Raw genomic sequence first — 13998 nt, forward strand, 5'->3', positions numbered from 1 at the left:
TAAGTATCTATACCACACCACATCTTTTGATGAAATCATTGATACTATCATCTGCTCAATATTCTGATATATCACTTTAGAATAAGATTAATTCAATAAAGGATGTCTATAAATGCTGTAATTGTAAAGGAAGGCAGATTTTAAAGAGTGGCATTTTGTCATTGTTATATTTTTGTGATACAAAATTCAGCTCTCTTTTCCTAGCGTAGTACCAAAGAATTACCAGCACATCCTGGCCTTGGCCTTCGCAGTAATGGAGATAAATGAAAACATTATGATCTTGCCCAATGTCACCTTGGGCTTCCACATTTATGACAGCTATTTCAGTGCAAAGTCAACCTACCATGCTACAATGCTACTTACATCCACGCTGGAGAGATTTGTCCCTAATTACGTATGTGATGTCAGGAATAATCTAATAGCAGTCATTGGGGGACTGGACTCCCATATCTCCCTTCATGTGGCAAATGTTTTGGATATTTACAAGATTCCACAGGTAAAATGTATGTCTTGTGGTTGTAGTTGTTTTGTTCTAACAGCACAGAGTGCATGACAAAGAACAGATAAGGCAAGTCCACACCCCAAGGAACTTCCTGTGCAAAATGGATACAGAGCAATGGGTTAAATTGTGACATAGTTAGAAAGGGGAATAATATGTGATGAACTCTGTTACTCATGCTTTTTCATAGTTGCAGTAAGGACAAGGGAATGTTCGAAAAGCTTCCTGGAAAAGGTGAAATTTGAGGATGAAATTACAAGAGATAAAGAAGGTTGTTGCATGCAGGAAAGCACGAATGAATCATGGGGGGGGGAGAGAGTTTCAGTAAATAATATTTTTGAATGACTGCAGGTGATGATGCTCGGAAAGTGATGGTCAAAGGAAGAAGCTGCTAAGAGGTCTTTTTTTTGTACTTCAAACAAAACAAAACAAAAATCCCTGCAACTCCAACTACCTCTGTTCGTAGTCTTTTTGTTTGCTTGCTTGTTTCACTTCTTTCTTTCCCCCCCAAGAGAAAATATATTTTTATTTTATTTTTGATTTTGACAAAATAATAATCATAAATAAATAAGAATAAAAGTGTGCACCCCACCACCAAGACCATTCCATTGTAAGTATTCAGCCTCCCCAAATTTCAACACCTCTTGTGATGGTTTGACCCCTTTCCATTTTAACAAATTCTACAAACACCTTCCACAGGTCCTCAAAATAATCTCTCCTGCGTATTTCCCGTTTCACCTTAATGGCACATGTTAACTTATCCTTAATAGCTATATCCCACACCTCTTTATGCCATTCTTCCATTTTATATTCTGCTTGCCCCTTCCACTTCCTAGCCATCATAATTCTTGCAGCTGTCAATAACTTTGTGAGCAAGTCCTTTATAGCCTGCAAACCTTCCACCCCATTGCAAATTGATAATAATGCTACCTCCGAACTTTCACGCAGCTTTAACCCAGTGATTTCTGTTATCTCCTTAAACACACTTTGCCAGAAAAATTGTACATATTTACACCCCCACCATATGTGAAGATAATTTCCAATTTCCTGGCATCCCCTCCAACATAACACCAAATATTCCTTGTTTATTTGATTTAATCTGACTGGTGTTAAATACCATCTCCATACTAATTTATAGTAATTTTCTTTTATTCTTATAGACAACATTTTCAATGCACAATTCTCCCATATTTCCCCCAGCTTTGATAATCTATCTGCCCTGTTGTCTCCTTTCCCCTCACCTCTATTAATTGATCTTCTTGATCCTCCATTTCTACTAATATTTTATAAATTTCACTGGTTTCCCCTTTTATAACTGTATTTTCTTCTTTATCTCTCTCTTTTATAATCCCCCCCCCAAATTTTGTGTATTCTTTGCAGTTCTTGTTTTCCCTTAACCACTTCTTTGACAATTGCTCCAGTTGTACAGTATACAGTTAAACCAAATTATTTTACTTTCTGTTAGAGCTTCTCTTATTTGTTTTCTCCACCCAATACTTTATTTTAAATATTTTCTTCTCTTTCGCTTCTTTTTCAATTTCCTTTTTTAAATTTACTGGGAAGTCTTCTATCATCACCACCAGAGCTGGTGGGGAATTTGCTGATATCAATTTTCCTTTATCTTTTGCCCATATCTCAATGGTATTTTTTAATAAGGGATTTTTAATCTTCTGCCACTATTGCCTATTTGGGTTGATAAAAAAATATATTCACTAACTCCTCCCTCATTTCCTGTGTAAAACTATCTAACCATTCTAACACTCCTTGTTCTGTTATCCCATCTATGATATATCTTAACTGATTTGCTATATAATATAACTTTATGTTGGGGAGACCCAGTTCACCTGTTTTCTTTTTTTTTTTAAATAATTTTTATTAACTGGCCAATCACATCAAATTAAATCACATCACATAAATTCCAAATTACAAAGCCAAATTTTTAAATTTTGTTGGGGGAACCCATACTTCAAGATCCAAAGGGGGATTCAAATCATCTTCTTATTACTGCGTTAGTGTCCAAATCAGTCCCAATCAGTCCAGACAAAGTTCATAATTCTATCCAGTCTTATCTTGGTGTTTCCACATCATATCTTGTTCATTAATTTCTCTTTTTCTTTTACGATCTCTTCTGTTAGTCTCCTTAAGCCGATAAGCAAATATAATAATCCTGTGTGAATTTCCCGTTCTTCCAATCTAAGTCCAGATGGTTTCCATATATCTCCTTCGTAGATAACATCACTCTTTCCATCATAAATCAGGCATTTTTCGCTCTTAAATCCCACGGAGGAGTTTATCCACGATATATAAACAGCACTATTTCTCTCTTTCGCCTCCCAGACCCAAGAGCTCCAACAATGCCTCCCAAGATGGCGACGGCATTTTTAACTGCGTCATTCCAAAACTCTTAACTTTCCAGCTTCGTCTTGAAGCATTGCTTTGGTTCGAAAGTTTATCTCCACACAGCCTTAAATCACAGCTTAAGTCCTTAAAGTTCTGACTTATTAGGGGAGGGAATTCTTGTTAAATCACGTGAAAAGGAATGGAAGGTTTTTCCCCCCTCCCCCCTCAGTCATTTGCAATACCGTATCTTGTCGTATCTTCTCATATTTTATTCTTGCCTTGTTATCAGAGATCTCTTCTGTCAGCAGTCTTTACTCCCCCTTTTTCCTTGAAGTATGTGCAATTTATCTCGTCCAAATTGTTTCTTTTGAAGATTCTTGCAAACTAGAGGCGCGGATCAGAGACGGCATCAAGGAGTGCCGGAATCCCACAGGAGGGCTTTGTGCCTAGTGCCCCCACCCCCACAAATTCGGGGGTGGTATAGGGCACAGCAGGCAAGGGCCGTCCCCCCCATAATCCTGGGGGGGTTAAGGAGGCTAATTACCCCCATCATAGCCTCCAAATTACCTCGTGTGGGTCGGAGAGATGTTATTGTCAGCCATCTTCCGATGCGCCACCTAGTGGCCCCCCCCAGTTCACCTGTTTTCTCGGGTTTATACCATCTTCTTTTATTAATTCTAGGTTTCTTATCCCCAATAAAAAAATATTGATCATACTTTGCCAACCCTTTATTTATGTCTCCAATATCTTAATGGATAACATTCTAAATAATATATATATATATTCTAGACAAAATTTTCATTTTAATTGTCAGTATTCTTCCAAACCATGAAAGCTCAATTTTCTTATATTCCTCCAGCTTTTCCTTAATTTCCCTCTTTAATTTATTAAAATTCTCTTGTTCTAAATTTTCTAAAATCCTTCTTATATTTATTCCCAAGTACTTTATTGCATATCTTGATTTTATATCTATTTTTATTTTCTTCAATAAATTTTGTTTTTCATCTTCATTATAGTTGAATATCATCATCTCTAATTTGGACTAATTAATCTGCAACCCTGTTATTTTTCCAAAAAAAATTCAAGTGTGCCTCTATTACCTGCATATTTTCCAATGGATTTTTGATTGTTTACATGGTGGCATCTGCAAATAAGCTTATTCTCTCTTTTCCTTTATTGCTCATTTCTTTTATATTTCCACCTTCTCTAATTATATTGGCCAGAGTTTCAATGACCAATACAAATAAAATTGGGGAAAGGGGGGCATCCTTGTCTTGTGCCCCAGGCTAGTGTTTTTTGTTCTATTACACCATCATTCACTATGATGTTTGTAGTCTTATTGGGCTCTTCATGCACTGTCTCTGTCTCTCTGATGACTGCATTGATTTAACAATGAATAAATGGGACTAATGGGAGTGGTGAAATGCCCAATCCAAGTCTCCCTTCAATGTGGAACCAATAGATTGCCAAAGGGAAGCCACAGCTCTCTCCATCTCAGTACCAAATATTTAGAAGAAATGTTTAAAGTGTACACCTACTTTGCAGGGTAACTGTAAAGACTATTCATATAAAGCTATGGAATTTCTTTGGATACCTGAGAGTTTTACAGAAATGTTATTATCTTCTTTTCAATCTCTACTCTTCATTTATCTTTAGCTAATATATAGCCCTGCTCCAGTGATGAATGATAAAACTCCAGGCCTTCCATTCTACCAGATGATCCCCAAGGAAGTCATTCAGTATAAGGGGATTCTCTATTTACTTTTGTATTTTGGGTGGAAGTGGATTGGACTCATTGTTATGGATACCTCAGATGGAGAAAGGTTTGTGCAAACTGTGGTTCCAATGTTTTCCCAGAATGAGATCTGTTTTGCTTTTATAGAAAGAATTCCAACATTGACTTTTGTCACAGACATTAAATACGTGATGGAAGATGGTGCAAAAATACACGATAAAGTGATGGGCAGCAAAGCCAATGTCATAGTGGCCTATGGAGAATCTTACTCCATGGCTTTTTTCAGGTATCTTCCATATCTATCACAGCAAGAAAGCATGGCAAATAAACCAAAAGTGTGGATAGCAACAGCCCAGGTGGAACATACTGCATTTGTTATTCAAAGGACTTGGGATGATGAACTATTCTATGGTGCTCTTGCCTTCAAAATTCACTCCAGTGAACTCCCACTGTTTCACCAGTTTGTTCAGAGCACAAACCCATCCAGCACCACAGGAGATGGTTTCATAAGGGACTTTTGGCAAAATGCCTTTGGCTGTGTATTTCCAAATCAAGCTCTGGATGAACAGGAGGAGGATATCTGCACTGGGAAGGAGAAACTGGAAAGTCTTCCTGATTCTTTTTTTGGGATCAGCATGACTGGTCACAGCTACAGCATCTACAATGCTGTCTATGTTGTGGCCCATGCTTTACATAAAATGTCATCATCTGTACACAGATCAGTGATGAAGGAAGGTGGACAGACCCTTCACAGCCAACTGCCATGGCAGGTAATGAACTTAACATTGTCAGATAAAACACAATATTATGGAGATGTAGTAGTTCACGAACTGTGACTAAATGTTTGCTGGTTTCCCCCCGTGGTCTCCATTTCATCTTCATTCCAGAAATGAATTTGTATTATTTTCCTCCCTTGAAATGACAAACAAATTAATTAATTAATTTTTATGGTGGTTGGCTGCTCAAATATGTCTTAGAAAAATTAAACTTCATTGGAAATACTTTTTCCTATGAGGTTTCCCTGCTGAGGTAGAGGTAAAGTAATTGTGCACATTTGTGTGCCTGTGGAGCGGATATCTGTGGTATTTGGCATTAACTTTAAGATTAAGAATTGGCCTTTTCTCCTTCCATTTAACACACTCCCACCCCCCAAAATAGCAACAGACTCATAAACATGCAAGCATCATAAGGCATTTATACAAATCTAGAATGTGGCCAAACTTGGAATACTCTATACTCGAATTTGCTTCCAGAAGAAGTAGTGATTGATGTTCTTCTAACTGTAGGTCCATTATTCCCTGAGAAGTGTCTCATTTAACAACAGTGCTGGGGAAAAGGTTTCCTTTGACCAGAATGGACAGCTAGTAGCTGGATTTGATGTTATCAACTGGGTTAGTTCCTCAAACCAGTCTATAGTGAAAGTTGGGAGGATAGATCCCGAGGCTCCTCCAGACCAAGTGTTTACCATCAACAAAGATGCCATAACATGGCACAGCTGGTTTAACCAGGTAAAAGGCATCCATCAGCAATTTGTTAGCTGTTCTTTGATACCTTTGTAAGTGCTAAGTCACCATCATGTTGTCTAAAATTTATTTTAAACATGAGCAAAAGAAATATATATGTATAGAAACATACAGCAACTGACCATCTGAAATAGAATTTTATTGATTTTGTATATGTAATGAGCCTGTTATAGTGTTCCAGGACTGGTACAATATTGTGGGATGAAGCCATAACATAATCAACCACATGTAGTTTTCATATCAAAAGGCTTTCTCTCTCTTATTTATGATTAGGCCCAGCCTCTTTCTGTCTGTACTGAGAGTTGCCATCCTGGTTCTAGCAAGAAAGTGAAGGAGGGGGAGCCATTTTGCTGCTACGATTGCATCCCATGTCCAGAAGGGAAGATTTCGGACCGTGAGGGTAAGATTGGGTACAAAATTTGAATGCAATCCAGGAAAGCTTAAAGACCTAATTTATTTTCTACTATTTGGAATGGATGTGAACTAGACAAAAAATAAATACGATCTGTACATTTTTGTGGAATCATACATCCCGCCAAATAGTCAAATAGGTGTTCTGCCTGGATACTTGAATGCAAACAAATTTATAAAGGTGGGTGCATGTTTGTTGTCCCCTCGGAAACTTCACCAGTAAACCTCCTCCACTCTTGACCTTTGTGTGATCAACAGTAAGCTCTAAAAGTGGTTTCTGAATACATGCTTCAAAACCATGCTTAAAAACTGGAACCCTCATAAAGTAGCATTCATTTTCATGAGGATACTTGAAACACAGGAGCCAACTCCAGGGCACTCTGGGAGCTTGGGCACCCACAATAATAAAATTGTGGGGGCCAGACATCCACAAAGACAATGAGAAAAGCGGGAAGCAGCAGCAGTGCTTTCTTTGGGAGAGAAGCATTTCAGTTCCACCCTCCACAGGCAGCGTCTTACCCTGCCTCTGAGTCCAAGCTCCTTCCTTTGGAAAAGAGTGCCTCGCTGTCTGCAGAGAGGAGGAGGAAGAAGAGTTGGAGCCCCTGACCACCAAAATGCAGATCCCAGATAGTTATTATGTGGTCATTTTTCTTATCCACACCCTGGGCTCAGAAGCAACAGGCTCCCTGTGCTTGGATACAATAGTGGTTTGAGTGTGGCCTTTTCTTTTGACACATTTGACACATGCTCAGAGGTGCCTGTAACTTATGCTATTGACATTTTGGTGAGATTGATAGTATTAACTGAGAGTGTGGGTATAAATAATAACAACATTATGAACTCCATTATGAACTTTGAAAGAGCTCTGTGTGTGTGTGTGTGTGTGTGTGTGTGTGTGTGTGTCACATATGATAGTTGGGAGATTTGTGACATTTATCCAAGACTGCTAGCAAATATTTTCTTTTTCAGATATGAATTATTGTTACCAATGCACCGATGAAAATTACCCAAATGAAAACAGAGATTTATGCATTCCCAAGGAAGTAAGCTATTTGACTTTTCAGGAACCATTGGGGCTCACTTTAGCCTGTTTGTCTCTTTCATTTTGTTTGATCACAATTCTCATGCTAGGGACCTTTATGAAGCACCATGACACCCCTATTGTCAAAGCTAACAACCGGGACCTCACCTACACCCTCCTTTCCTCCCTGTCGATCTGCTTCCTTTGTGCTTTGCTATTCATTGGCCAACCTCAGAAGGTGACATGTCTCCTCCGGCAAACTGCTTTTGGCATTATCTTCTCAGTGGCTGTTTCTTCTGTACTGGCAAAGACCATCATGGTGTTTCTGGCTTTCATGGCCACAAAACCAGGATCCAGGATGAGGAGATGGGTGGGGAAAAAACAAGCATATTTCATTGTTGTTTCCTGCTCACTTGTTCAAATAGGCATTTGTACTGTGTGGCTGGTGATATCTCCTCCATTCCCAGATGTTGATACGCAGTCAGTGACTAAAGAAATTATACTAGAATGTAATGAGGGTTCTGCTATGATGTTTTATTATGTTCTGAGTTACATGGGCCTGCTAGCTATTGTCAGTTTCACTGTGGCTTTCCTTGCCAGGAAGTTACCTGACAGTTTCAATGAAGCCAAGTTTATCACTTTTAGCATGTTGGTCTTTTGTAGTGTTTGGCTCTCTTTTGTTCCAACCTACTTGAGCACCAAAGGGAAATACATGGTAGCCGTGGAGATCTTTTCTATCCTATCTTCCAGCTTTGGGTTGCTGGGCTGCATCTTTTTTCCAAAATGGTACATTATTTTATTGAGGCCTGAGCTGAATAACAAAGAAATGCTAATTAGAAGAAAGTGTTGAAAAAATTATCAGTCTGTGGGAGTTAAACAGTATAAGTTAAAAGCATTTGCTGATTATTTGGTATTGACTTTACAGGAGCCAGAATCAAGCACTAAAAGAGTATTAGAACTGATCCAAGAATTTGGTCATGTGGCAGGTTTCAAGTTGAACAAAATGAAAACTAAAGTTTTAGAGAAAAACCTAAATGAGGTTGAGAGAGAGAGGTTTCAGAAGGAGACAGGTTTAACATTGGTTAAAAAAGTGAAATATCTGGGGGTTAATATGACAGCTGAGAATGTGAATTTATTTAAAGAGAACTATGAAAAATGTTGGATGGAAGTGAAAAAGGACCTAGAAATATGGTCAAATTTGAAGCTTTCGTTGTTAGGCCGAATTGCTGTTATTAAAATGAATGTATTGCCAAGAATATTATTTTTGTTCCAAACATTGCAAATTTTGGATAAAATGGATTGTTTCAAGAAGTGGCAGAGAGATATCTCTAGATTTGTCTGGCAGGGCAAGAAGCCTCGTATAAAATTTAAAATATTAACAGATGCTAAAGAAAGAGGTAGATTTGCCCTGCCAGACCTTAAACTCTATTATGAATCAGCCGCATTTTGTTGGCTGAGAGAATGGATACTTCTTGAAAATACGGACGTGTTGGATTTGGAAGGTTTTAATAATGTGTTTGGTTGGCATGCATATTTGTGGTACGACAAGGTTAAAGCACACAAAGCGTTCAAAAATCATATTGTTAGGAAAGCACTGTTTAATGTTTGGGTGAGATATAAGGATTTGTTAGAAAGCAAAACCCCAAGATGGCTGTCACCAATGGAAGCAAAGGCACAGAAAAAACTCAATATGGAGGCCAAATGGCCAAAGTATTGTGAAATTTTGGAACAAGAAGGTGACAGATTAAAATTGCAGAGTTTTGAAAAATTAAAGAATAAAGTGCGAGACTGGCTCCACTATTATCAAATAATGGAGGTATATAACGTGGATAAAAAAATAGGCTTCCAAGTGGAAAAATCAAAATTGGAAATAGAACTGTTAGATTCTAAAGCTAAGAATTTGTCAAGAATGTATAACTTGCTGTTGAAATGGAATACTCAGGATGAAACGGTGAAATCAGTTATGATTAAATGGGCATAAGATGTTGGGCATAACATCATGATGGCTGACTGGGAACAGTTATGGACCACAGGTATGAAGTTTACGGCATGTAATGCCTTAAGAGATGATGGGATGCTGGATGCTATGAGATGATGGGATGCTGGGTGCTATGATCCTAATACCTGACTGTGGCCTGATGGGAAGTCTTGCTCTCACGCTTCGCTCCTGCATATAATGCTGCACAAACCATCCCAATACTAAGACATTCACTCACCACCTTAGAATGTCCAGTTCACATTGAGTTCAGGAAAACATTGTACTTTGACCCGTTCTTAATGCATAGTTGATCGCATCTACGGAACGTGATTATTACGCTCTTTTAAGTTTCCTATATCAATCATTAGTAATTGTTTTAAGTCTTATTATATTAATCATTGGTTATAATTTAATTAGGAGGTCTTCATGCCTGTCTAGTCCTGTGCTCCCTTTCCCAGCCTTTAGTCTATTGGTGATTAATGCAACCTTTGCTTTGTACTTGTGTTGACCAATCAGCAATAAGCACATATGTGGCAATGCTGTAATATTCAATAAAAGGGACTCCCCGAGACTTGCTCGAGAGATGCCTCCCAGATGACACTCGCTACCTGTCTGTCGTTATTTCAACCCAACAAAGAGAGAATATTATGAAAATGATATACAGGTGGTACATGACACCAGTCAAGCTTGCAAAAATCTATCATTTGCCCGATAATAAGTGTTGGAAATGTAAAGAAACTGAAGGTACATTCTTTCACCTTTGGTGGACGTGCCCAAGGATCAAGGCTTTCTGGGAGATGATTTATAATGAAATGAAAAAGGTATTTAAATATACCTTTCTGAAGAAACCAGAGGCCTTCCTCCTTGGCATTGTCGGCCAACTGGTGCCAAAGAAGGATAGAACTTTCTTTATGTATGCTACGACAGCAGCAAGAATACTTATTGCAAAGTACTGGAAGACACAAGACCTACCTACTCGGCAAGAATGGCAGTTGAAGCTGATGGACTACATGGAGTTGGCGGAAATGACCGGCAGAATTCGAGACCAGGGAGAAGAGTTGGTGGAAGAAGATTGGAAAAAATTTAAAGCATATTTAGAGAAGCATTGTAAAATTAATGAATGTTAGAAGGTTGTTGGAAAGAAATTAATTGGCTCTAGTAGAAATGTTATTAAGAATTAAGTAAGAATAGATTGACTATGGGTAAAGGTGCAAAATTTAAAGTTAAATTGCGTTAAGATGAATTATGGAACTAAATTAGAGAAAGAGGGAAAGAACTTGCTGACAACTAATTGAACTAGAATACAAAGAGGGAGGTGTGAGGAAGTCAAGGAAATAAGTAAATGAAAGTTTAGAATATGAAAATAGGGGTTTTTTCTTTTTCTTTTTAAATGTTTTTGTCTTTAAAATGTTTTTCTTTTTTATTATTTTTCTTTTTTTCCTTTTTATTGTAATTTTTTATTATTGTTTGTTTTTCTTTTTTCTGTATTTGTTAAACTTGAATAAATATTTTATAAAAAAATAAAAATTTATCAGTCTGTATCTTTGATTCAGTGGTGTTTGTGCATTCATGAAACATTTGCTTTATGAACAAAGAACATGTGCGTGTATCAAACTCTTTAGTTTCAAATTGGTTTAGCATTTTTTCTGGAGTTCCATAAACAACAAGCCCACCTAAAAGCAACATTGTTTAGTCCACATTTTACCAGCTTCCCTGCAAGGATATCACGGGAGACGTTTGTCAAAAGCCTTACTGAAATCAAGATGCTCTACATCCAGATCATTTCCCAGATCAATCAAGATTGTAACTCTTTCACAAAGTCGGAAGGAAGGAAGGAAGGAAGGAAGGAAGGAAGGAAGGAAGGAAGGAGAAAAAGAAAGAATTGCCTGGCCTGACTTGTTCTTGTAAAATCTATGCTGGTTCTTAGTAATTATAGCATCCTTTCCTAATTGCTCAGAGACCAACTGTTTAATTATCTGTCCTAGGACCAGATCTGTTCTAGAATAAATCTGTCAGTGTTGATTTCTCTCAGTTTCTTGGTTCTCCATTCTTAAATTCAGTTTTCTTTCTTCCCTTTTTTTAATAGAGTAGATTTTATATAAAAAGGGGGGCTGGATTTTATATTATCAACTGGATCCCCCTCCCCCCACAAAAACCCCCAATCCTTTCAGAGAGTGGAATTTTGCAGGACTGATCCCAAGGCTTCTCCAGGTCAAGCTTTTATGTTCAATAAGATTGCCATAGCACAGCACAGCTGATTTGGTCAAACTGTCAGCAGTTTGAGTCCTAAGGTCTGATCCTTGAGTTCAGATTGAGTCACTGTCCTGATGTCCAAAATTAAATTCTTTATATTCCTTTAATTTTTTTTTGCTATATATAAAAACCTACAGTAAAATCACACATACATCCTGAAAATTTAAAATCGGTATTGAACCATGTGTAGTCACAATATGTGACATTAAGTATGCTGTCACAATGAACCACATAATTCTGATAATAATGAGCAAGAATTTAAATGAGCTGGTTTTTTCACCAGTAGAAATGGATCTATCAGTTTGTAGAGCTATTTTTTTATTATGGGCTGCTATAAAATTTATTCTCTTCTTCATGGACTATTGACAATTGACTATTTGGAAGAATGTATTTAAATCTGATGATTCAATACTTTGAAACTATTTTGCTGGGCATCAGCTATATCGTCCTACCATTTATAACACTGACTTGCTTGTATATGATGGTATAGAGTGACATCATCAATTAGTGGCTTGCATGTAGCTTCAAAAAAAGTGCAAAGGTCCAAATCTGAAAGAATCCATGTCCATTTCCCCCAAGGTTGCTATTGTTTCATATGTTGCTCAGGCCCAACCATCCTAGTTCTAGCAAGCAAATGAAGGTGGGGGATATAACCATGGCAGCATTTTGCTACTATGATTGTATCCCATGTCCAGAAGGGAAGATTTCAGACCAAAATGATGAGAAATTTAGCATAAAGGGTAATCATGTTTGATCATTGGATGTAATCCAGTGATGGATATTGTGGCGTTTGCCTCCTAGGTGGGTCATAAGGAAAGGGTTAAATGAGTGAGATGTGATTGGTCAGTGGGAATGCAAGGGAGGAGTAAAAGTTAGAGTGGGAGGTTTTGAAAGTCAGTTGAGGTTTGGGAGTTGAAGAAGGAAGAGGGAGGATTAGGTGTGGGTTGGTGGAGTTGTATTGTGAGAGAGTGAGAGGAATTGTCAGGTGGAGTCAGATAGATAGTTGGGAATAATCAGTTTGAAGTTGTTAGGAACTAAGAGTTAAGAAACTGACAAGAAAAATTAACTGAAACCATTAGCTTGTTCCTGCATTTAAAAATAAACTTGAGTATTTCTTAATGTTAACAATTGTCTGGACTCCATGTGTCCCCATGAGAAGCGGGGTGGTGGCAGCGAAGAAAGCAATCACAATGGTGGCACAGGGTCAATAGACCATCAAACGTCCAGGGGCCCTGTGTGATCGCCACAGATATCTATACCATAGTTCCTTTACTTTCTTCTTTCAGATGTGGTGAATGAATGAATGAACTTTATTACGGTCACTGACCAGGATAAAACAACAACATATAAATAAAATAGCAGTTAGGATTTTTTTTTTTAACTGATGAATGTTGGAGCAAATAAGGACAAAGAAACCAGCATAGGATAAAATATCTGAATAAAATACAAGATTAAACGCAGATAATGGATGGATAAAATCTGATAATTAAAACAGATAAGAACTAACAAATGTGGTGGAAAATAAATGACTGGACTGATGTGGGGAGGAAAATCTGCCACATACCCCTTTGGTAAGACATACTGTGAATTGGGCAAATAATTTCAGAGTTGTGGCATCAATTCTCTGGAATGTTATTCTCTTAGAAATGAAGGAACCATGGCAATATGTTTTTGACGTTTGTTTAAAACCTTCATTTTTCTTCTAAGATTTCCCAAATTAGAACATTTCATCCCTGCAGTTTTTAATACTTCTTTGGTTTTATGTTTCAATACTGTTTTAGGATTAACTTTATACTTTAATTTCTGTACACCATTCTGGTATTTATTGAATGCACTGCAGTTTATAAATTTGTTTGCTTATTCCTTCCTTCCTTTATATGATAGATCTGTCCAGACACTGCAACCTAATGGTCAAAGAAAGAGACAGACAGAGAGGCTGGCCTAAACTAGGTCCACTTTATTTCAGAATAAAACTCATTAAAAACTCCTGCAGAGAAAAAAACAGTACTGGGGCAGGAGAGCACCTGAACAGATGGGCGAGGTATAAATAATAAATTATTATTATTATAAATGATTATTGCAGCCTCTAAGGTGGCCCAAACCCCTGCCTGCAGGAATTGTAGGCATTGCTCTCCAGCCTGCCTCCCATTCCCAGGCCACACCATGAAGGTGTGTAGGAAAGCCTATGCTGCTACACTTCCCAAGGCTTCATAACTTCATGTCAATGAAGCAATTTAG

General features: G+C 37.7%; 1 protein-coding gene across 1 annotated transcript; it reads left to right on the forward strand.

Annotated features, from left to right (window-relative positions):
* Positions 1 to 253: 253 nt before the first annotated feature.
* LOC310747375 (vomeronasal type-2 receptor 26-like) lies at positions 254 to 8379 on the forward strand (the record flags this gene model as incomplete). The annotated part of the gene is made up of 5 exons (XM_083581738.1): positions 254 to 496; positions 4496 to 5344; positions 5861 to 6082; positions 6371 to 6497; positions 7478 to 8379. 5 exons carry the CDS (start codon positions 254 to 256, stop codon positions 8377 to 8379), a joined length of 2343 nt encoding a protein of 780 aa, XP_083437864.1.
* Positions 8380 to 13998: the final 5619 nt, after the last annotated feature.

The sequence above is a fragment of the Podarcis filfolensis genome (assembly GCF_964270895.1).
Source record: "Podarcis filfolensis genome assembly, chromosome: 13".
Classification (NCBI taxonomy): domain Eukaryota; kingdom Metazoa; phylum Chordata; class Lepidosauria; order Squamata; family Lacertidae; genus Podarcis; species Podarcis filfolensis.